The sequence below is a fragment of the Pyrus communis genome, chromosome 14 (genome assembly GCF_041283825.1).
Source record: "Pyrus communis isolate YQ-2024b chromosome 14, ASM4128382v1, whole genome shotgun sequence".
In the NCBI taxonomy this organism is placed as follows: Eukaryota; Viridiplantae; Streptophyta; class Magnoliopsida; order Rosales; family Rosaceae; genus Pyrus; species Pyrus communis.
The window spans coordinates 21,659,270-21,682,383 of record NC_142578.1 but is presented as its reverse complement, the minus strand read 5'-3'; the positions used below and the strand labels follow the sequence as shown (position 1 = coordinate 21,682,383).

Sequence of the window (23,114 nt, the reverse complement as noted above, 5' to 3'; positions counted from 1 at the left end):
TCCTTAAGCCATCCATAGTAGAATGAAAAATTAAGTTTGATTCCAATCATATAGGATTCAAACTCCTATAGTGAGTCGTAAAATTTGAGTTCTATGAGAGTAATTCTAAATTCATGAGTTTAATTATGATATACTTATTTAAGATTTGAACTCATAACTTTGATCCTACACAATACACCTTTTTAAGAAAGAGAAGAGAATGACCAATAGTAGATTCGAAAATGTGTCCTGCAATTAAAAGATATAACTCAGCTCTAATAAGCTCACACTAATATAATAATTGTGTTATAAAAATTAAAGTCAAAATGCCGAATCCCTGTTTATAGGAATCAAATTCACTCAAACTATTGAGAAAGACCTGACATGTATGTAGCCAAGTATTTTTCATGTGCTAATTACATGAACCAACTATATAAGAAAAAGTGAAAGCGTAAGAGATTTGATCATAGCGGAATAATTTTAGGTAGTATTTTTGCTTGCCACCTTTAAATGATGATGATATTACTACATTATTTATCATTATTGTATGAGTTTAAATTTTAATATTTGTGTAATAGATATACATAAATATCAAAATTTAAATTTATCTAGTAATAATAAATAAGATGAAACATTACCTCCTATTAAGCTAATGCAAAAACAATGGGCCCCATCACCATGCACCATCTTGCAATGGGCATCCATATCCAAGCAAAACAAAAGGAAACAGCTTGAAATTCTTAAAGATAGAAAGAGAGTGATGGAGATTTATAAACGACAGTTTTGTATAGTAGTAATTATCAAGCGCGCAAAAGGAGCCTCTCGTAAAGCTGATTGATTCAGTGCCCCTCATCACTGAGAGAGATAAGAGCCCCCCATCACTGAGAGAGATATAGAGAGAGAGAGCTCCATAAAGTACTTACTCTCTCTCTCTCCTCTTTTCTGCATTTTTGCTCCATTATTTTTGTAGAGAGATATAGAGAGAGAGAGCTCCATAAAGTACTTACTCTCTCTCTCCTCTTTTCTGCATTTTTGCTCCATTATTTTTGTACAGTCAGAGAGTCTCCCAGACAAAGTGTACCACTTCTCTATTTCTCTCTCACTCGCACATTTGGCACCAACAAACACTATATCTCTCTGAGAGGGCCAGAGCTGGCATGGGCCACTGTCAGATGCGTGCTTTTCACTACCCCTCCACATTCAAGACCTTTATCACTCTCTCACTACCCCTCCTTTAGAGAGAGAAACAAACCCTCTCTCTCTCTCTCTCTCTATCAATTGATGACCCCCAAAAGAAGTATTATGAATGGGCTGTAGAGGACAATCAGGAAAATGGGCTCGAGTTCTATGACCGAGTCAGGGAGCTCCTCCTCCTCTTCGCCGCCCAACTCGTCAGCCGAGTCACTCAACGGCCTGAAATTCGGCCAAACAATCTACTTTGAGGATGTGGGTTTTGGAGCTCAGCACAAATCATCATCCGGGTCAGCTGCTGGGTCTTCCTCCGCCGGGGCTACGCCGCCCAAGAAGCAACGGGGCGGCGGGAATATGGGTCAGCTGGGTCAGCCGCCGCGGTGTCAGGTGGAAGGCTGCCAGGTAGATCTGAGCGATGCCAAAGCTTACTATTCCAGGCACAAAGTCTGTGGCTTGCACTCTAAAACCCCCACAGTCATTGTTGCTGGTCTTGAACAGAGGTTTTGCCAACAGTGTAGCAGGTCAGTCAACTTTTTGAATTTTGGTTGTTGGTTTATTTTCTGTACTTATTTGCAGAGGAACCCCAATTGCACGTTTTACAGTTTCAACCTTCAAGTTCTGTTAAATTTACGATGAGTTACGTACTTGGTGCTTGGTGGGGCTCTTTGTAAGTAAGCAGCAATTGTTTCCAATTTCTTAATTTCTATATGTGAGTGAGTATATTGTGTGTGTAGCTTGTTCTTGGGTAATGTTCTTCAGTGTGTTGGTTGCTCTGGACCTTGATGGGGCCTTTTGGATTTACTTGTTTCCTTATTTGGATGCCTGGTTCGTTGTTGTTTCTGTTTAATTTATATGCAAAACTAGGTCTTGGTTGCCGTTTTCGGGTGCTGGGTATTTGTTGTTTTGAATTTGGATGGTCACTTTTTGTTGTTTCTGGTTAAGATTCTGGACGTTTAGCTGTGAATTTGGCGGTATAGTTTCTTGTTTTTTTTTGTTTTGTGCATAATCGTTCGATGATTAATGCTTTCCCTTTGAGAATTTGTTCATGTTAATGGATTTTGTTCTGGTTTGTTGGTGCAGGGCTTCTTGGTTACTTTTGTTGTGGAATGGTTAGGTGCTTTTTGCGTTTTACTTGTAGTTGGGGTACATATTTGGGGGATGAGGATGACATATCAGTTCTATACAACGTGTTGTGCTCGTAGGCGTTCCTTAAAACTTGAACTATTTAGTAACTGTTGGGTCTATCTTGTTGTTTGTGGAGGAACAGTTCGTATAATGAATTAGAAGCCGGACTTTAAACTGCAAGTCTCATAAATTTGTAGCAGCGTGCCAAAATGACACTTTTGAAGGTTTTTGTCTTGACTTTTACATCAACACAACTCTGTCCACTAAATAGGATGTCATTCAGCCTTGTAGTGTGAGTAGTAATTAATGGAAATAAGTTCATTGCATATCCTCAAATTTTTTTATTTTGGGTTCTCAACCAACCAAATAAGAACCAATCAACTTGTCGTATGGTATCCGTAAGGGTCTCTAAAGCTGTCCTTTTGATTTCTGCAGATGTTCACAAGTTTGATAAAAGAATACACTCACTGCATTGTACAATTTCCATATAGTTACTACCCTAAAACTTGCCAAACTAAACATCTATTTTCGAAAACCAGACTTTAAAATTGGCTCCAAAGTCCTAGACTAAGAGTGTCCTATTGTTTGTAGGTGAACGTAATGTTACTAACTTCCTCTATTTTTGATATTTTGTGGAAGTTCATGTGCTTTTGCCTTGTGGATCATATTATTATGGTGTAACTTTCAACAGTTCATTGATTTGAGAAACTAGGATAAAACCGAGGATCTAAAATTGCAAAAACGAATCAAATTTTTAACAATGCATTCCGAAATGTTGCATTTAAATGCTTTACTTGCAAGGACTGTATGCTAAAAGTTACATGGAGGTGTACCATTTAACACATTACTCATCCCATATATTACAAATTGTGACTCATGAATCGCTTGCAGCAATAGCGATTTGACTAAAAAGTAGGGTTGAAACAAATGATCAATGCTGTTTCTTTGATGTTACACTTCTTAAAGTTATAGAAGTCCTTGTGATTGATTTGATAACCACAGTAACCCATTCTTTTAAATGTGCTGTTCAAGTATATGATTGAAATTTAGCATTAAATGTGATATCTTTTTGGGGATTCACGATCTATGATTGGATCCTTGTGATGGTAGGTCTGCTGTTAAAAACAAATCATTACGTGCCTATTGAAGGAGAGCATGAAACATTTCCTTCAGCTATGCTGCTATACAGTAACCATGCCCTTTTTTGCTGAGGGCATTTCCTCTGACTAGATTTGTATTAGACATTCAGTGGTAGCATACAGTGAAACTAAACAAGCAATTACCCTAGTTAATGTCTACTTTTACTTTTGTTAGTTTACAAATTTCATCAAGTCTAGTTCAGTCCCTACGTCAATGATAAATAATATTCTTACCTTGCATTTCTCAGGTTTCATTTGCTTCCTGAATTTGACCAAGGAAAACGTAGTTGTCGTAGACGTTTGGCTGGGCATAATGAGCGTCGTAGAAAGCCACAACCAGGATCCATATTGTCTACGCGTTTTGGCCGACTTTCTTCATCTCTCTACGGTTAGACATCATCATATCATTAGTTGAACTCTTTTTTTTCTTGGTCGAATCATAAGTTTCACTCTGTACCTCTCAGATGTGTGTATTTTCAGTTCCTCTAACCCTACTCATAAAGTGCTACAAAATCTTTTACTTGAAATGATAGAAAACAGCAACAGAGTTGGAAGCTTTCTGATGGACTTCACTGCATACCCAAGGGTTTCTGGGAGGGATGCATGGACAACAACAAGAACTTCTGAGCGAGCACCTGTTGTTCAAAATGCCAATGACGCAGGGAAGTTTCTCCAACAGCCGTGGCATAGCAACTCTGGGATTACTACATCCGGCTTTTACATGCAAGGTTCAGCAGGTGGGACTAATTATCCTGGTCCTGGAATTCCTCCGGGAGAATGCATCACAGTAGTCGCTGACTCAAGCTGTGCTCTCTCTCTTCTGTCAAATCAACCATGGGGCTCTCGAAACCGAGTATCAGGTGTCGGGATGAATTCCTTGATGAACACCCAAGGGATACCTGTGGCTCAACCAACCCCTCATGTTGCAACCTCCAATCACTTTCCGACCACTTTATGGGGTTTCAAAGGAAATGAAAATGGTAGCAGCTCACACGAGATGCTTCCGGATCTGGGTCTCGGTCAAATCTCGCAGCCGCTTAGCAGTCAGTACTCTGGTGTGCTGGAGCTGTCTCAACAGGGTAGGAGGCAGCAACACATGGAACTCGGACACACCAGGGGCTATGACTCCACCAGTCAGCAGATGAACTGGTCACTTTAAAAACTATGGATTCTGTTTGCAGGTTTTATGTCTTGAATGGTAGAACCCTGAACTGACTATGCTGTTTGTTAAAAGACTAATTAAGAAAAATATTATCATATTCTAGGTTAGCCTTCAAGGCTTGAACTTCCTACCTAGCAATAAAGCTACTGTTTGGATTTTGGATATCCTTGTGATTATTAGTGGTTTGTGTTGTTATTTTTATTTATTTTTTGACAGGCTGAAGTGGACCAACAAATTTTCAAAGGGAGAAGTGATTTTCACGCGCTCATTTTCTCATTGTGCACCTCTTTTTCTTCGATTCTGTTGATTCACATCTCAATAATTTACGTGTCTCGATTTGATTAGTTAGTATCACCGTTTGGCATTGTCATGTGGTACTAGAGGGAATGAGGAATGAGGAAATCACTCGCTACAATTTATGCTCAAAAGATTTGTTGTTAGCCCTAGGGCTTTTGGAAATAGAAATAATGAGGGATGGGCTGCTTGTCTTTTGGTAGGAAAGTGAAGGGAAATTCTCCAGGACCAAATTAGTTGAAGGATGAACATTTTAACAGATTCTTTTTCCCTTTTGTATTTTTATCAAACAATTTAATAGGAGTGAAAAAGTTATGTTTGATTTAATATCATAAAACTACGCAAATGACACTTTTTCCACTGAGTTCCCTCTCCCCTATCAACTAACCATTTTTTTTTTCACTCAACACACTTGCAACTCTTATAAATTGTTGCCAAGGGGAGAGTTATGAAGGTTTTTTTCTTGGACTCCTTTTTTTTTTTTTTTCTTTTGTTTTTGGAGGGAAATTGTATTTCATTAAACGGTCCAAAATGACAGTCAAAGGTTGGTACATATACAAAGAGTCAAAGAACCCACAAGCATAAGCATCAAACAAAATAGCCTAAAACAAATTACAAAAGCTTACAAGTTGAACTAAACAAAAAATATCAAAAGTACAAGAAACATTAACAACCACCACCCCAAAACCTAAACAACAGCCGGCCGTACAAATGTATGATCAACTACAATCAAATGAAATTATGAGCTCGTTTACAAGTGCTTTTAAAATGATTGAAAGCGCTTTTGGTGAAATTGACTTTGGGTTATAAAAACACTTTAAATACTTTTTGGAATAAGCATCAAATATCTACTTCTTACAGGAAGCACTAAAGCGCTTTCTAAGATCCACTTGGATTTGTACAAGGGATTAGTCTCATACATACTTCATTCATACATATAAATTCTCTCGTTACAGTAAAACTTAGAACAGTCTGGGAAATAATCTAAATGTAAATGAAATGCAAAGAGCAGCTTAAGTAGAGGAATCCAGGTGTCCCACTTACGGCATTGATCACCTAAGTTGATCGATGGAGAGAAAGTGATCGATCTAGACAGGAATTAGGCTCTCCACATAATTTACTCCGATACCAAACAAGTTCATTTCTCCATGGTTGAGAATCTTTCTCTGCGTCTCACTTCTAGGGTCATACACGAACAAGTTTTCCGGCGGCACAACATCATTTGTTTCTTCTTCGTGTGTTTGTTTTCTTGTGAGTAAAATATGTTGATCCTTCCATACACCTACAAACATGCGTCCTGCCGTAAATGCTTTGGATCTGCTTATCAATTGTCGAACCCAAGCTGGCTTCGTCGTCACCGTAGTAGTGCTACTACTCATCACCCAAAGCACTTGGTCGTAACATTCATCATCTAATGAAGAAGTAGTTGTTAGAATTGCAACTGAATTATTCCATGATAATAATGGTACCAGGTGCTTGAAATCCTGCAATTCTCCTGGCAGATGCATCACATGGAAAACCTCATCGTGTAAGTTGAACGAAAGAATAGCGAGCTCGTACTCCGTCTGCAGTACCAAACAATACAAGACTCCATTCAAGGTAATCGCCCAACTAGTGAAACATCTTTTAAATGATGGAAACTCCAATTTGTTTTCGACTTCTCTCCATGAATTTGTACTCTGGATGAACACTTGGGCTTGGAAAGTAACTACTTCTCCATCATCACCATTACGTGTCGGGAAAACTCTCACCACTTTGTATTGATTTATCTCCCGTACGAAATCAAAACCTAGAAGAGGATCATTTTTATCATCCCATATGCGTTGAGGATACCGTCTGTGAGAGAAAAGAACAGGTTCCGGAAGATACCTAAATTGTTTTGTTGCTGGATTCCATACTACTATTGAATCAACATAGTCCTCCTCGACCCCCTCCTCCTCCTCGTCCTCCTCGTCCCCCTCGTCCTCGTCCTCGTCCTCGTCCTCGTCCTCGTCCTCGTCCTCCTCCTGCTGTGTCTCATTACAAATTCGCACAATACCACAAACCAAACCATTACTGGACCCCACTATGTTAAAGCTTGCATAGTTCGGGAGAAACGGTAAATCCAAACTCAAAAGCGGAGTTTCTTCGTCACGAAGCAATGCGACTCCAAGTGATTTCGGCTTATATCTTTCAGTGCTAATTCCTGAAACAAGGAGAACACAAGGATTGATAGCAGAGCGACGAAGGTGTCTAGCAATGAAATAAGAGCTTTTGGTAAGCGCATACCACTCTTTTGAGACACATGAAAATCTAATCAAAGACTTTGCAGGTAGTTTTGAGAGAATTTCTACTAGGACATCTTGGTGTAAACACTTGATCAAGGATAGTTTTCCTTGGTTAACCTCACCGCTGACGATAATCGACTCATCACGCTCCTGCATTTTGCCTCCAAACATGCAACAAGCAGCTAGCAATTCCGATCGAGAAGAGCCTTTTGGTCCAAAACCCTAGCAGTACCAGTATTATTTATTTATATAGGATTTCGTCTACTATAAACTAAATAGAAACCGTACTGGATTCAGTCAACAAATACATTGCGGAGTAGGAGTTTGAATAATAAAAGGGAATGGAAATTGATAAATACTTATGCTAATGGGAAAAGGAGGAGAGTTTGAACTTGGAAGGCAGTGGGTTGAAGATGAAAACTCTAACCACCGAGGAATCCACCACTTGTAAGAAAATCTTCTTTTTACTCACGTGATTTTATTAAGTTTGGACAACTTAAACTGAATTTGATGAAGTGTGCCGCCAATTGGATACCATGAGCCTACATGCAGTTTGTGATAAACTGATAATCCTTGTTATATGTGGATAGTCACTCTAAACTTACAACAAAATTCTCCAAAACAAAAATCACAAACCTAACCTTTCATTCCAAGCAAATTTCTCCGATATAAATCTAGCTAGTTTGAATTGTCTCGCAAAAAACACAAGTTGTTGACAAATTTTATTAGCTGAACATACCAATGTTCAAGCTTGACTTGTTTCTTATTGAACCAAACAGAGGCTTGGCTTGTAATTTATTTCACAAGTCGATCTTCGATGAGCCCGACCTAGTGCAACCTCATTATGTTTAGAATACTGCCTTCTCCATTACTTCCTCCAAAGTTTCATTTACAAACCCTAGCATTTGTTTTAAATTTGCATAGCGCGTCCCAATTTATGTCTCATAAATGTCCCTAATAGAGGTTCGGCCACCTATAAATATGAGCCCATCTCTTATAAGAAAGATCGTACAAATGTAGAATGAAAAATGCAGTAACAATAGCATTTTTTAGAAAGAAAACAAAAATTATTGAGGTTGGTTATCACGTTTTATTTGTGGAGTATATTGCTAAAACAAAATATTATTCAAGCTTTCAGGATCCAAAAAGTCATTTCATATTGTAACACATAAGTCGTTAAATATCCAAATTTTAAGTGAGTGTCATAACAAATGTAAAAGTTTCAATGAAGCTGCTCAATATTTATGGAATTGGATCTTATCAAATTTTTTTTTATTTTTTTTATTTATTTATTTATTTTTTTTATATGGAATTGGATGGGTGTGATGAGCAAATACTAATTGGTTGTTGGACTTATTGATCAAAATATTACAAACAAAACGATATTGTGAAGAGGGATTGGAACTCGGGACCTTTTGTATAACACAGAATGCTCTTAACCAACTTTTACAAACCTTACAAAACGAAAGAATAAATTTAAAAAATAGCATCGGCAAGGCTTTCCATATCTCAATAAAAGTTGGATTGTTGAACTTCAGCTCTTGCATTTGGCTATATATCCACACACTTCGATTTGGGAACTAATTCAAATAATGCTCTCAGAGGTCTGGACTATAGGGATTTCCCTAACCTAATTCGGGTTTCTGACTCAGAAATTTGCACGTCGGATCTTAGGAACTTCCGGATCAATTGGATGCAAGAATATCTCCATTGCAAGCAAGAAGACCTGCATTACCGCTCGGTATTACCTTGTCTAACAAGGAATACATTCTGGGGGTCCATGCATAAGGGAACTTAGTTCAGTGGTCGTCTTCGTCCGTTCCAGGGCAGTACGACAACAGTGCCTCCGTTGAGTCATACTGAAGCAGAGCACAGTTCATAACATGACCATCAGAAATGTATCAATAGCAGTCCACAGTTGTAAACAAGCTATTTCAGCAAAAAAATTTCTCTTGGAATGCAAATGATAAATACGGTTACCTGGCATCCACAAAAGAGGCAGTATCTATGTTCATCTCTCAGTTTCATCAATATCTCTTGCAAATCCTGCAGCAAGCACAGAGCAAGGATAACTAATAAGTCAGCTTTTCCGACTAATATCAAGCAACAAAATCACAGCATGTCAAGAAAAGGAAGGAGCAGAAACATTGCACCCTACAAGTCTTAAAAGACTTGACTTAGAATTAACCGTTTTCAACCCATATGCAATTGCACAAGAAATTACAAGGGCTGGAAACAGACCTAACGCCTGATACACCAAACGAAGAGAATCTAGCAAGCATAACTTCAAAAAATCTGGATGCTATCAATTAAAATTTCCCCAATTTTATCTCTTGGTGGTTAAATTGTTCAGAGCTGAAACTCTCAGACCTAGTCACCACGTAATAATGTTCTTTTAACACCTCCTCAAGTTTACCCTAAACAACAACAGACAAGTCTCCACTTGACCATTAAGCGAAACAAGAAAAATTTGATCACCTAAGGTAAACCAATGCCAAACTCAGCAAGACATGATTTAAATTTTTCAACATTCACATTACATAACAGCCACAGGAGTACAAACAAGAAACTGACAATATTTTTCATCTTTCTTTCTCATGTTATCTCATGAAACTCAAAGATGACTTGACTTGTTCTCAGAATTTCTAATTCATGAGAGATGGAACTAACTACAACGTAACCGAATAACGTGACAGTCTTTCCCAAATACCAACAGAGTCTCCAAAAGACATGAACTCAACATAAGCATTAAAGCCGCCTTATTCAAAAAAACTGATATAGAACAACTGGAGAAGCAAAACAAATAGTATCAGGCTTAAAGGAACTTATTTCTTTGATGATAATAGAAATACACTGTCAGATAAGAATTTGACATCAATTTGGAGGTATTATTACACTTTATCTGCACACACAATCTCAATCCACCCATCATAATATGCAGAATTGAATTTCGCATAAGCATCTTTCAAAACAGTTCAGCTATAAAAGAAAAACTTTGGAAATTAAAAAAGGGAATGATTTGATTCCAATACAATTTTTGCAGCCTAGGGACTTCCAACGTATCTGTACATTCGTTGCAACTTGCAACTGCAAGCCAGGGCACTAGAGTTTGACAACCTGATACTATCAAACCCACTAAGAAGTATCAGTTCTTATGCTAATTTTTAAGAATCTAATTCTAATGCTGGGCTTTGTAGACTAGAGTCCCAATTATTATGCCAATAATTTCAGAATCAAGATTGTATAATAACGAAATATCGGGCACTGGTATGCTTCCGTCCTGTCCTACTTTGCAAAAACTTCCAATCTCCGCTTCCTAGTCGACTTTAATTTTCTTGGGAGAGAATCTATTTTGCACAGCTTACGAATTCCTCCGTCAAACAAGGCTTTGTCTGATTACTCTCTGTTGAAGCCTTCTCGGCTTTCTGTACATTTTAACACCCAAGTGCTTTTGCCTCCAAGACAATGTCATGTATCAATTTAAAAGAACATTTCAACTCTACAGCTCCAAGGAAGTGCTTTAGCCTCATAGCATTTGGGTACTATAAGTTCAGGATTTCAAGTACACATTCAGCAGGAGATAGTTATGTTATCTATATATATATATATAGACACACAATGTAATTGCCATTGGATGAACACTGTAAGAATTTCTAATTTGCATCAAAATCATCTAATTCAGTTAGTTCTTTGCTATGCTTGTCAACCATGCCTTTGAGCTAAACTCAGTCATACATAGATACTGCATAAAAAAAGATGCTCATTTAAACACGTTATAGTCTAAGAAAACACAAACAATTCAAGAAACATACCTCTTCTGTAATTTCTTCCTCTTCCTCTTCCTCCTCTCCCCCCTCCTCTTCCCCGTCCTCATTCTTCTCCGGAGGCACAACTTCCTTATTCTCCAATTGATCCAACGCTGCCTGTGCCTTCTTAAAATTAACCACAACTCTCTTGCTCCGCCACTGTGACTTCTGCCTATACCCAAACTCCTCCATCATAGCCTCCTCAGTCCTCCTTTCCGCCCAAGTCCTTATCTCCTCTCGCTTCCTCTTCTCCTTATGCGGGTCTTCCCGCCCAATCCCAGCTCGTGAGCGCCGAATATCAATCTTCACCGGCTCAGCCTGGCCCGAGCCCTCCTTTCCAAGAGCGGAACCCGGGGTATACCCCATTTGTTTCAAAAGTTTGAATCCAATGTTGGATTGTGGAATTGGGGCAGCCTCTATTTTAGCCAATGTTTTCTCATCCTCTTCCTGTTGCTTTCGCTCCCTATCGATTCTACGTTGTTCTTGCCAGTTTAACAGTTTAGATTTTTTCTTAGAGGGTTGAAAATTACTGGGGTTTTTGGTATTCAAAATCTGTTCACCAAAACTAGGTTAGAGAATTTGTTCACCAGCAAAACCAAGAATTAGCTTAAAACACAAAAATCATGCTCCATTTGGTTGCAATTAACCCTCTTGATTACACATTTTAGAGATAAATTGGTTGACAATCCCAGAACTAGGTTCTATGATTCTTCCGGAAGATTTTCTAGTGAACCAAACAGAAAATTAAGCTTGCAAGCGTACCTTTTTGGATGAAGATTTTGGAGGGCTGGTGACTTCTGAAGTGAGGAACTGAGAGAGGTCGCCCATGTAATCATCTTCTTCCGCCATAGCCCGAGAGCTGTCGAGCACGTTCGCCAAGCAAAATCAAAATCAGTAAGCGTTCTTGAAGTATTTTCGTATTATTTTCTTCCTTTTCCAAACATTTAATTACTATAGTACCCCTTGAAATGTTTGCAAATAATATTTCGTTTTCTTCTTTAATTACTAACATATGGACACATACAAAGTGTAAGAGAAAATTTTTATTTTTGTTTTTTTAAATAGAAGGAGAGAGGAAGAGAGTGATGGAGAATGTGGGAGTGGAAAGTTTTTTTAATTTTTTTAATTTTTAATTTTTTTAATTTTTTTAATTTTTTTAATTAGAAATATATTAAGATTACATGTGAGGTTTTGAAAAAAAAAAAAACAACAACAAAATTTGGTTATGTGAAATTACATTTCTGCCCCATATTTCTCATTCATGTTCTGTTTTAATTAAAAGGTTAAATTAGTAATTTCATAGAATTTTGGTTAACTAATTATTTTATTAATTAGTAGAAATAAACAAGGGCAGAATGGAGATTTAATAATTATTCTGAAGCTAAATTAAACTAGTCTCTTTAATTTTATTTTATTCCAAAAAAAGAGAAAAATTAGTGAGAAGTTACGGTTGTCTACTTCTTCCAGACCCGTATAGGATATGAGAAATTTTACTCTGCCCTTAATCACAGTTAAGCAAACTTATTATCTCGAAATAGTCTCCGTAATCTTGTTGAACTAATATCTTTTTAATTCTGAAATTGTTAGCATACTTGAAATTTAATTTAAAATTTTTTTTTTCTGTGCAAGAAGCTGAATTTTACTTATTGATTACATTATTGACAAATGTGTTACACCATTGAAGACATGAAAGAAAATGGTCAAGTAAAATAAAAAGCGTAAACTCCGAGCGATAACATGAAATTCATGAACAACTTTAGACGTTAAAAAACAAAATAATATTCGAAATTTTTAACTGTGAGATTTATAATAAAAAACATAAAACCAAGATGCACTAACAATTAAAAAGACTAAAATATCCGAGATTTCGGAGCATCATAAGAAAACTAATCTTCTGTGGGCCCAATACTTTGGGCTTGTGCCCGGCCTTTTATTTAGGCCCAGTACTCTAACAAACCCCGAGAAGCGGCCCCCTCGAAGAAACGGAACCAAACGGCTGTGTGCCTACGTGGACTCCAGCTACTCAACGACTCGTTAAGACATTCTTCTCTCTCTCTCTCTCTCTCTCTCTCTCTCTCTTACTCTCTGCAACCTCCACAGCACGCATTCCAAATCCTCTCTGCTCGCTCTCCGTGCCCGTTGCTTCCTCCGCACGTACATCTCGTCGCCTACAAACCCTAGCTTTTCTGCATTTCAATTCATAACTCCGACGTCGGTTTCGTCTCCAGAAATGTATTCTTCATTGCGTTTCGCTCAATTTTACTGTCTTTCTTCGCACTTTCCATTCCGTTTGGTTGCCAAGAAAATGCGGGAAAACGAAAGAAAATTCACTTTCACTTCGTTCGGGGGTTTCTGACGATTTTCCTTACGATTGACTGCTGCAGTTGGATTCTTCTAGAATATGGCCGCCAAAAGGAGTGTGTGCGTGTGCTTCGCCGTAATTTTCATCTCGTCGGTTCTGGTTTCCGGCGCCGGAGCATTTACCGATCCGCTTGACGGTTAGTCTTGATTTTCTTCCGATCATTTCTTTACTTGTTAATTTTCTCGGCGTTCTGTATATATGGAATCTTGTCACTGCGAAAGTTGATGACGTTCGTTGTTTTGGAGGTCCGTTATCTCCTGTTTGGTTACTGAGAAAGTGTAGGGAAATTAGAGAAAGGCTTAGAGAGATAGGATAGAATCCGAACCTATAAACTTTCTGTTATTATTGACGATTATATTAAAAGAGGGAAGAACAGAGTTTTAATTTTGATTTTTTAATTTGAGGAATAGAATTTTTAGTTTTCCAGGGATTTTCCCAATAACCAAACAGAAAGGTTGGAAACTCCTACAGTTTGCCGTAATTTCTTTTGGATAGAAATTGGGCGACCGCTTTGGCGGGAAAATAAACAGAACCGTCGTTTGTGAAAACGACTTGTCGTTGTAGATACCGTATAGAAATAGAAAAATATAGCAGTCTTTGTGCTTTGCAGGGTATTGTGGTCACTAAAAATCGAAATAATGGTTCAATTTCCTGTTTGGATGCTAAGAAAATAATACAATTTTTTTCCGGAATAGAATTATGGTTCTTACGCTAGATTTTCTTAGGAACCAAACAGGAAATTAACAAACCCAGAACAATAGTAGTCTTATGGTTCTTAGTACTTACCCTAGATTTTCTAGGGAACCAAACATGAAATTTACCTTATAATTGTACGTTGTGCATTGCAGTCACGGCTCTTCATTATTTTTACCGGGCCCTTAACAACCCACAGGAGCTGAAGGGGTGGCGATTGGATGGAGGGGATCCTTGTGAAGAGTCATGGGATGGAGTTTCATGTTCGGGGTCCTCTGTGATATACCTGTAAGTAATGCAACTCTTCCATTCACTATATTATTAACTATGTACAAAACTTTAGTTTTCCTTTGATCACCTTAATAATATTGCAGCAAGCTTCACAGTCTGAACCTTTCTGGATATATTCCTGAGGAGCTCTACAGTATGTTCAACTTAAAGCAACTGTAAGTGATACTGACTGACCATTTTGCGGTCTTTTTACTTTGAATACACAAGTGTTGCTGAATCTTAATATTCATCTGGTTTCTTCTTCTTAAAGGGATGTTAGTTCCAATTACATTGTGGGTGAAATTCCTTATGTCTTGCCCCCCAATGCCACCCATATGTAAGTACAATGTTAGCTCATTGCCACATACAATTCTTTGGTTAAATTCCACAAATTGGGTTCTCTTTACTCCCTTCTAATTTTTATAATTCTGCACTTGTAGAAATCTGGCATGCAACTATTTGACCCAAAATATTCCCCATTCTTTACCTACCATGAAAAGTCTCCGACATTTGTGAGTAGCTTGTTCCGGCCTGTTATCTTACTGGTTTATGGGTTCTTGGTTATTCTGCGATAAACTGAAATGTTCCTTTCTTCCAGGAATCTAAGCCACAATTTGTTATCGGGACCTGTTGGCAATGTATTTACCGGCCTACAAAATTTAAGAGAACTGTACGTTTCTTTTCACATAGTTTTTTAATGTTGGATTCTAAATTCTAAGTGAAACTGAAATAAGGTTTTAACTTTGATTCTCTAAGTTGATGTGGAATAAAATGCCATGTAAAATCCCCACAACTTTTAGTCTTCTGTATTGGTATATCAGAGGTTTTGACTTTTCTTTTATCTTAAATGAAGGGAAGCAGAGCATAATTGTCATTTGATGAAATTATCTGTTTGATATTTAAAATATTGTCATTGGACAATATCCATTTCTTATTTGTGAGTTTGGTTTATGCAGTGATTTGTCATACAATAACTTCACTGGAGATCTACCAAGTTCTTTTGGTTCCATGACAAATCTCACTGGATTGTGAGTTTTCATTCCCTTCCGCCCGCTTGCAGTGTTTTACGGCTTGGTATAATGTATTTCTATAGTTACATGTCCATGGGTGCATCTACAGGTTCTTGCAGAACAATAAATTCACTGGATCAGTTGCCTATCTAGCCGAGCTTCCACTAACAGATCTGTAGGTTTCTACCTACCTGCCTTTAGCAGCGTTTTGCATTTAGTTGATCTTTTTTCCTTTTTCTTAATTTCTTGCTGGCACATTTTCTGTTGGCAGGAACATACAAGATAATTATTTCAGCGGCATCATTCCAAATCATTTTCAGTCCATACCAAATTTATGGTAGGTGTTCAGTTGTGAGTACGTCTCCTTATTTGCCTGCAAAGGAAAAAAGAACTAAACATTGTAGATTTAATTTCCTTTCAGGATTGGGGGTAATATTTTTCATGTTGGGGATAACTCTCCACCTTGGGATTTTCCGCTGGAAACACAGGCCAGTTCTGTCATACAAAACATTCCTGCGCCCCCCACAACCCCAGCCACCCCAGCCACTCTGTCAAGTGCCATTGAGAAGAATCCTCCTATGAAATTAGGAGGACACAAGAAGAAAAGGATGAGTCCTGGAGGAATAGCTTTTTTGGTTGGTGGAGGCACTCTAGTGGCATCATGTGTGGCACTTTACATTGCAGTTCGCATTAATCAATCCCGTACACAGAGGCTTATAATCTTGGGGGGAAGTAACAGCTCAAGGAATTCGCTCCCGATAAGAACCACTGCCAGAGGTGAGTTCTCACTCACTTGCACAGTGATAATGGATATAATGTTAAGTAAACAATCGAAGTAGACACACACACATGCACACCCAAACATCATAATTATGAAAAAATTGAACTGGCTGATCGGTGTAAAGTTACTGAAATTAGGGATTGATGTTAACAAATTCTCCTCAATAGAATGAAACAAAGTCATCAAACAGCCCTGAAATGTGGTACTTGTTTCCTCCTTTGGTTACAGATGGTTCTTCTATTGCAGAAGAAAGCCCACCAATGTTTCCCTTCAGGTCACCAATGCTACTTCCAAGGCGACTGGCTCCGGTTTACCATAGCAAACTGCAGAAAAATACTAGAAGAAAAAGCTCCTCTGATAAATACAAATACCCAGTGAGAGCAAAACTTCACACTGTGGCAGAGCTTCAATTAGCTACAAACAGCTTTAGTGAAGAAAACTTTCTGGGCGAAGGATCTCTTGGTTCAGTTTACAAAGCTGTGTTTCCTGATGGCCAGGTATAAACCTGAAATAACCTTGGAATAGTTATTTCCACCTTATAGAAATAATAAACTCCTATGAAACTCGATAGAATTATTTGACTGTTATACCCTGATTACAGACGTTGGCTGTGAAGAACATCAACATTGTAGGATTGTCTTTCAATGAAGAGGAACAATTCTTGGATGTCATAGGGACTGCTTCACGTTTAAGGCACCCAAACATAGTACCACTTGTTGGCTATTGCATAGAGCATGGACAGCATCTTGTTGTCTACGAGTATGTTAAAAATTTATCCCTTGATGATGCTCTTCACAGTGATGCTTACAAGCCTCTGTCTTGGGGACTCCGTCTCCAGATTGCTCTTGGTGTTGCTCAAGCTTTGGAGTAAGTATTCTGTATTTTTCTCCCTAAAAGTTCATAATTCGTAATGAAGCGTGGATTAATATACCAGAAATTTCAATGATATTGACTTCCAAGTTCCTAGGTAAACAATTGATGCCTTCTGTGTGGGAGAATATAGTTATCCTCGTTACTAATTTGATTGGTTTTTTTTTCAGCTATCTGCACTCTACGTTCTCACCTCCAGTTGCTCATAGCAACTTGAAGAGTGCCAATATCTTACTTGATGAAGAACTTGCTCCTCGAATCTGTGACTGCGGACTTGCAATTTTGAGGCCACTTACAAGCAATAGACTCAAGCTAAAGGTATATCTATGCTTTCATAAACCAGTACTATATTCCACTAGAGAGCATCATTGAAAGTTTTATACTTCCTATAGAACAATTAGCAATAACTGGAACCAATAAACAGCTTGAGCTTAAACTGCTTAAACTAAATTCTCATTGATATTGGATGTAAACAGGCTTCGGAAAATGCTATCGGTGACACTGGCTACATTGCACCTGAGCATGGCCAACCGGGAATTGATAACACAAAGTGTGACATCTATGCCTTTGGAGTGTTGCTTTTGGAGCTATTAACAGGAAGGAAAGCTTTTGACGGGTACGTATGGTTCATGCCCTTTTTTCTCATTTCTCAAAGTTATTAATGTCATTTTTCGTGATCATGAACATATTCAGCTCGTTTATCATGTGTAGTTCAAGACCAAGGGAGGAGCAATCGCTGGTGAAATGGGCTTCATTCCGGCTTCATGATGTTGAGAGTCTGGCTGAGATGATCGATCCAGGCATTAAAAGGACATTTTCCTCCAAGAATCTCTCCCAGTTTGCTGACATTGTCTCCCTCTGTATCCAGGTACAAAGCACATACCTCAAATTATGCATTGAGATAATGTCTGTCATCTTAGGGAAGTCAGAAAAGAACGAAGGATTCAGATTTTAAGAAGTGATTTTGTTTAACTTGTATGTGACAACGTTAATTGGTGGGTTTTGTGGTCACTGAAACATGAACAGCCTGTGAAAGAATTCCGACCGCCGATGTCTGAAGTTGTGGGATCACTAATAAGACTAATAGAGAAACTCAATGCCATGGGGAAAGGCAATGGAGCAGATGACCCGTTCGAGAGATCATTCCGTTCGATCAACAGCCAGTTCTTGGGCTCACCTACAGTGAGCTATTTGTCCATTTGACAAAGCCACCGGTACTCACAAACCAAATCTACAGCGTCAATCGGATCGGATGTTTGCTAAGACGTTCCACTCTACAATCAGCTTCTTTTAGTTCTGTATATTCTTTTGAACTGCCCTTCCTTTCATGCATTGACATATTTGGCAGTCTTTCTTTGCCTTAAGAAAGCAAAGGCCGTAATTCTACGAGCGCATATAAAACAGGAATCAAGGATTCAAGTTACCGAAAAAAAGATAATAAGGAATGCTTTGATATCATAAGAACCAAACATCTCATTGTGTAAACGGGTCTTCGATTAAACATGGATGAGAGGGTACAAGTATCTTCCTATGCATCGTATGCCACACTGCGGTCTAGTCGAACGGGCATTGATGATGTCTCCAACTACATTAACACGTTCTAACGTCAATTTTCATCCCCTTATGCAGTAAGGCCACTAGTCAAAAGAGTATTGATCTCCCCAATTATGTTAACAGGTCTTCCATCAAACATCGATGAAAGGGTGCTTTCACACAGTTTCTTCAGTTCACGGGTTTTTGTAAGAGCAGCTTCCTGCAATTGAACCACGAGTTAGTGCTTTGTGCCAAAAATTCAAACCGAAAATAACAAAAAAAGCGAGGAAGTAAATGGAGAAGAGGTGGCAGTTTTCCACACAACATGAGCTCAACTTGATAGAGGTGTTGGTTATTAGTTAACGCAAAACTTACAAGAATACAACCGGCTAACACAACAAGCAGATTAAACACGATAACTAAGCCTGTTTAATCGGTATTGTAACTCGACAACACAACAAGACATGAGTCTATTGCCACACTTTAATAAAGAGACCTCAATCTGAACAGTACATTGCTAGCTTAGGAGTTACCGAATACAACCCACCACAAGTTCTCACTGTTTCATTTCATTTTGTTTTGCAAAGAACAATTAATGCAATGGTACAACTCTTACGGGCTTAGAACACAAGTCACACTCTACAGCCAGTATTAATAGTGATACTTGATACAAATTGCGTTTCAAAGAGTCAAAACCTCAAAACAAAAAACAAAAAAACCAAAACTTCAAAATACTTCTAGCTTATGCCAAACATTTATCTACCTAAAGCTTTAAGCCTTCTGTTTTATTTAACTTCTCGAGTATGCACATTTTTCTGAACTTAGAAGAAAATACTCAACTTAAGAGCTAAAACACTCTTCACATGCATGGGGCATGTGCGCGATCGCACATACAGGGAGAAGCATGGCTTTTAATAGGGCCACAGGCGCAAAAGTTAGACAACATAAAATGACGGATTGTAGTGTAATCTGAAAACTCAAGAACGTCACCTGCTTAGGCCAGGAAGAAGATAATGAATTCTGCAGTTCCATGCGTTTGCCAGCTATGCCATTCAGACTCTCCTTCAACTTAACTTCATGGTGCTTCTTTTCTTCCAATGAGCTCGCCAATCTGTCTAGAAACCTGAAATTAAGGTTGACATGAATTAGTATTCTAATTCAGTTCACAGAACAGAAACAAAATAAAAAATCCAGGGTTCCAGAATAAAGGTATGGCTACTTAAGTATAAATTAACATGCTAAATGATACAGCTATAACAGATGAGAAATTTGACCTGTACCTATTCATTAAGACCAAACAAAAATAAAATTATCAGAAATAAGATTAGCCCAATCTAGAGTTGCAACAAGAAGAAGACTTAAGCCTTAAGATGAAAATTATACTCAAAATATTTGGTATTACCTTTTGGAGTTGAGAATCATAATCAAGTCCCGTGTCTTCCTGTTTGTCAGCAATGAAATAGCCAAGGACACATCAGACAGCATTGTTTCGATAGCATCATGAGCATATTGCTGCAGCACAAAGGGAGCAGCAGCCTGAACTTGATGTTGCAAGGACAAAGTATCCTCATTCTTTAACTCAACTAACCGCTGATTTAAAAAAGCTTTGACCTGATAGTAGAATATCAATATAAAACATCAATTCATGAAAGGGAAGCTCCATGATGAGACCACAGATATCAAACGGGAACTAACAGGATCTTTCTCACTATGTTTCCTAAAAGTCCCGACAGAGGAGGGGGAAAAAACAAAATGGAGCAAATAAATCCAAATGCAAGAATATGAAGAAGTGTCCTATACCTCATTCAGATCATCAAGAATCTTGTTCCTGTACTCTGTCTCCAAAAGTTGGCTCCTACCTTCCTTGATTTCAGTTGTTTGAGTTGAATTATCAAGAGCAGATGTTTGATTGTCCATGATTACATTTGACAAATTGATACCATCAATCACGTCAACCTGAGGAGTTTCAACACTAATATCCCAAGATATCTCTGATACAGAGACCTCTGGGGTTGGATCAGACTTCACACCTTCATTTGCAGAACTCTGCACCTCACTCGCATTAACCATTTCGTATGGACCCAAACCATTACCAGTATCATCTGTTTCCTCCACCGTACCAATATCCCAATCAATCTGAGAACTTTCCACAGAAAAATCCCAATCTATACTATCTTCATTTATTTCGACTGCTGCATTGTTTATCTCATTGTTGCTTGATTGAACATTCCCGGAATCAACCACCTCTGAGCCCACAGGGACATTCAATGATGGGGGATGTTCACGTACATCTTTCAAGTTTGTCAACACATCCAAATATTTCTGTGATCGCATTCACAAATAACAGAATTGATTTATCATATTAGTCATAATGATCTCAACTTTCCATCACCGTCTAAAATCAATAAAGTAAGTTAGTATTCGTATAAGGAAACAGATTATTTCCTTACATCCTTTTCTGTGTGAGCATCTCTGACAAAGTTAGAATAATACTCCAGAGCCCTTGACATAGAATCACCATTTAACACTCCCAAAATCTTGCTAAATGTGCTTGGAAGTGATTTTGCAGTTTCTAAAAGCTCCAACCTCACGTTTTTTCCCTAAAGAAAGAACCAATAGGCAGATACTATTATGCATCAGATTTAACAAGGAAAACCTATCAAACCAAGTTAGAAAACCATGCGCAGGGAGGTCCAGAATATGACCTGCAGTCCAAGCTCTTGGCAAGCCTCTACATACTTAGCAGCCGATAGAGCTGCACTTCTCTTAATATCAGCTTCCTTGTGGTCTAGTTCTGCTAATTGTTGCTGAATCTTTTGCACCTGCTTTTTCTGATACGGACTTCACAACAACGACCAACAAAAAAGAAATCAATACAGATCACATTCGCGCAATGAAATACCCTTAGTATTTACCCGATAAATAAATAAATATCCTAATACTATTCTTATCTTGAACCAAGCAACCAATGGCAATACCACAAACTTACATCTCATAGTTCACATTTTGCACCATTATCTGAGCAGCCTCGCCGAGATATACATAATCCTTCTCAAATGAACGTACAATCGATTCCCAAGCGCCCTGCCCAAACAAAACATAAAAACAAAAAGATTTAACATTGCAAGTAAAGTTGGTAAATTTACAGAGGATAAAAATTTAAAGAGAGTGTCAAGTTCTCACAGCAGCACCCGATAGCCGGCCGAAAATATTCCGACTTTCTGGAGCTGACTTCACAAGAATATCATATATTTGTTTGGCCTCTAAGTAACCAATTCCTGGAAATTGCATTCCCAGTTAACAAATTGAACCGAAATTACAATTTTTTACAGAACCCAATTCAAATTTCAATCATTTAATCACAATTCACACAGATTAAATTTGAAAAACCAACCATCAGATTCCAAGCTATGGAAATAGGGATTGATATCTTTGGGAAGAGAAGCGAATTCCTTTGAAATTCGAGCTCTCACTGCCGCCAATCGTTTCCTCCAATCTCCAGGTATTCTCTTCCGATCAACCAGCCATTCTTCAATTCAATCCCAACGTAATTAATTACCAAACCCAAATTAAAGTTTGAAAAAATTCTCTAAAAATAAATGGAACATTTTTTTAATTGTGATGGTTTTGTGTACCTCCGAGACGAGAAAAGGTGATGTCGATTGGGAGCTTTCCAATGTCGTCGGGCGTCGGCATTTTCCGGGAAAAGCAGTTTGTCTTTTCAGAATCTCAGGTTTGTTTGTGATTTGAGAAACGAAGGGAGTGATGGACAGAGTCTGAAAACGGTGCACGAGGTTTTACGGATTAACGGGTCGGATCAAGGTGAACGAATCGGTATCTATTAACATGGTCGGGGCCCAAAAGCAATACATCAAGGATTGCAATATACAATTGAGGTCTCATATCCACATATTTCTTTCTACTTTTTTCACATATTTTTTGTTTTCGGCTGTCAGATCGGATAAATTGAAGAAAATCAAATGATAGAGATTAACAAAGGGTGTGTGAGACGTAAAAAGAGATTTGTGGATAGCACACCCCTATAAAATTTAGTCACCGGGTTTATATCATAAATGTCCCTGAAATTGACTCTCATCATCAAAATGATCCTTAAAATTGAAAAGCAATCAATGTAGTCCCTGAAAATAGGTGTCACAAATCAATGTAGTCATTCCGTCACAATTTTGTTAAAAATTACATTAAGTGCTGATGTGACACATAAATAGACCCCACAAGATTTACTGGTTTTTATCATAAATGGTCTTTAAAATTGACTTACACCATCAAGATAGTCCCTGAAATTGACCCATTTCATTAAGATGGTCCCTAAAATTGAAAATCGACTAATGTAGCCTTTGAAAATAAATGTCGCAAATCAATATGATAATTTCACCATAATTCTGTAAAAAAAAAAAAAAAAAAAAATTGTTAGTGAAACTTTGTCTCCAGTCCTTAGTTGGTATAATTTTTTGATTGAAACCTAATTGAATTTCAATTTCTGATCAAGGTCCCTGAGCTTTGTACACATCAACATTTTACTATTCGTATATTTCCATATCAGCTTTTTATTTTATTTATTAAAAAATTTAATTTATAAATTATACTTGATATAACTCATTATCACAACAAAAT

General features: G+C 37.9%; 5 protein-coding genes and 1 long non-coding RNA gene across 7 annotated transcripts; 3 read left to right on the top strand and 3 right to left on the bottom strand.

The window, feature by feature from the left end:
- Positions 1-732: 732 nt before the first annotated feature.
- LOC137712969 (squamosa promoter-binding-like protein 9) lies at positions 733-4,760 on the top strand. Its single transcript, XM_068452185.2, has 3 exons — positions 733-1,691; positions 3,683-3,822; positions 3,968-4,760. The coding sequence occupies exons 1-3, from the start codon at positions 1,312-1,314 to the stop codon at positions 4,591-4,593; spliced, it is 1,146 nt and encodes a 381-aa protein (XP_068308286.1). The 5' UTR covers positions 733-1,311; the 3' UTR covers positions 4,594-4,760.
- Positions 1,700-2,469, top strand: LOC148691390 (uncharacterized). Its single transcript, XR_015955839.1, has 2 exons — positions 1,700-1,837; positions 1,930-2,469. It is a non-coding gene; the product is annotated as an uncharacterized LOC148691390 (long non-coding RNA).
- Positions 4,761-5,978: 1,218 nt separating the features above from the next.
- LOC137712119 (F-box protein At5g49610-like) lies at positions 5,979-7,313 on the bottom strand. Its single transcript, XM_068451263.2, has one exon. The coding sequence runs from the start codon at positions 7,311-7,313 to the stop codon at positions 5,979-5,981; it is 1,335 nt and encodes a 444-aa protein (XP_068307364.2).
- A 1,229-nt stretch (positions 7,314-8,542) lies between these two features.
- LOC137712472 (D111/G-patch domain-containing protein) lies at positions 8,543-11,883 on the bottom strand. Its single transcript, XM_068451542.2, has 4 exons — positions 11,726-11,883; positions 10,970-11,515; positions 9,138-9,203; positions 8,543-9,016 (listed from the first exon to the last, which is right to left on the bottom strand). The coding sequence occupies exons 1-4, from the start codon at positions 11,810-11,812 to the stop codon at positions 8,957-8,959; spliced, it is 759 nt and encodes a 252-aa protein (XP_068307643.1). The 5' UTR covers positions 11,813-11,883; the 3' UTR covers positions 8,543-8,956.
- Positions 11,884-13,028: 1,145 nt separating this feature from the next.
- Positions 13,029-18,434, top strand: LOC137713166 (protein STRUBBELIG-RECEPTOR FAMILY 2-like). Of its 2 annotated transcripts, XM_088684131.1 has the most exons (17): positions 13,029-13,195; positions 13,348-13,461; positions 14,174-14,306; positions 14,393-14,464; positions 14,560-14,625; positions 14,729-14,800; positions 14,887-14,958; positions 15,245-15,316; positions 15,408-15,473; positions 15,570-15,635; positions 15,720-16,075; positions 16,308-16,576; positions 16,681-16,946; positions 17,120-17,267; positions 17,426-17,565; positions 17,661-17,817; positions 17,976-18,434. In XM_088684131.1, exons 2-17 carry the CDS (start codon positions 13,365-13,367, stop codon positions 18,150-18,152), a joined length of 2,229 nt encoding a protein of 742 aa, XP_088540257.1. In that variant the 5' UTR covers positions 13,029-13,195; positions 13,348-13,364; the 3' UTR covers positions 18,153-18,434. The 2 variants fall into 2 exon arrangements, with proteins under 2 accessions (XP_088540257.1, XP_068308533.1); XM_068452432.2 differs by lacking the exon at positions 13,029-13,195 and having other exon boundaries at positions 13,254-13,461.
- On the bottom strand, positions 18,370-22,291 carry LOC137713167 (CDK5RAP3 protein homolog). The gene is made up of 10 exons (XM_068452433.2): positions 22,118-22,291; positions 21,877-22,011; positions 21,666-21,760; positions 21,472-21,566; positions 21,188-21,323; positions 20,933-21,082; positions 20,283-20,804; positions 19,885-20,093; positions 19,473-19,605; positions 18,370-18,702 (listed from the first exon to the last, which is right to left on the bottom strand). Exons 1-10 carry the CDS (start codon positions 22,176-22,178, stop codon positions 18,571-18,573), a joined length of 1,668 nt encoding a protein of 555 aa, XP_068308534.1. The 5' UTR covers positions 22,179-22,291; the 3' UTR covers positions 18,370-18,570.
- Between the last annotated feature and the right edge of the window lie 823 nt (positions 22,292-23,114).

What these genes read in the sequence shown, in the direction of transcription:
- LOC137712119 (XM_068451263.2), bottom strand. Translation starts at nt 7,313, where the DNA reads ATGCAGGAGCGTGATGAGTCGATTATCGTCAGCGGTGAGGTTAACCAA.
- LOC137713166 (XM_088684131.1), top strand. Translation starts at nt 13,365, where the DNA reads ATGGCCGCCAAAAGGAGTGTGTGCGTGTGCTTCGCCGTAATTTTCATC. An exon ending in CCCCCCAATGCCACCCATAT is followed by an intron (nt 14,626 to 14,728) that starts GTAAGTACAATG and finishes CTGCACTTGTAG; the next exon opens with AAATCTGGCATGCAACTATT. An exon ending in CAGTCCATACCAAATTTATG is followed by an intron (nt 15,636 to 15,719) that starts GTAGGTGTTCAG and finishes ATTTCCTTTCAG; the next exon opens with GATTGGGGGTAATATTTTTC.
- LOC137712969 (XM_068452185.2), top strand. Translation starts at nt 1,312, where the DNA reads ATGGGCTCGAGTTCTATGACCGAGTCAGGGAGCTCCTCCTCCTCTTCG. An exon ending in TTTTGCCAACAGTGTAGCAG is followed by an intron (nt 1,692 to 3,682) that starts GTCAGTCAACTT and finishes TGCATTTCTCAG; the next exon opens with GTTTCATTTGCTTCCTGAAT. An exon ending in ACTTTCTTCATCTCTCTACG is followed by an intron (nt 3,823 to 3,967) that starts GTTAGACATCAT and finishes TTGAAATGATAG; the next exon opens with AAAACAGCAACAGAGTTGGA.
- LOC137713167 (XM_068452433.2), bottom strand. Translation starts at nt 22,178, where the DNA reads ATGCCGACGCCCGACGACATTGGAAAGCTCCCAATCGACATCACCTTT. An exon ending in CACCTTTTCTCGTCTCGGAG is followed by an intron (nt 22,012 to 22,117) that starts GTACACAAAACC and finishes ATTGAATTGAAG; the next exon opens with AATGGCTGGTTGATCGGAAG. An exon ending in ATGATTCTCAACTCCAAAAG is followed by an intron (nt 19,606 to 19,884) that starts GTAATACCAAAT and finishes CCTTAATTTCAG; the next exon opens with GTTTCTAGACAGATTGGCGA.
- LOC137712472 (XM_068451542.2), bottom strand. Translation starts at nt 11,812, where the DNA reads ATGGCGGAAGAAGATGATTACATGGGCGACCTCTCTCAGTTCCTCACT. An exon ending in CAAAATCTTCATCCAAAAAG is followed by an intron (nt 11,516 to 11,725) that starts GTACGCTTGCAA and finishes TTTGGTGAACAG; the next exon opens with ATTTTGAATACCAAAAACCC. An exon ending in GCCTCTTTTGTGGATGCCAG is followed by an intron (nt 9,017 to 9,137) that starts GTAACCGTATTT and finishes GCTCTGCTTCAG; the next exon opens with TATGACTCAACGGAGGCACT.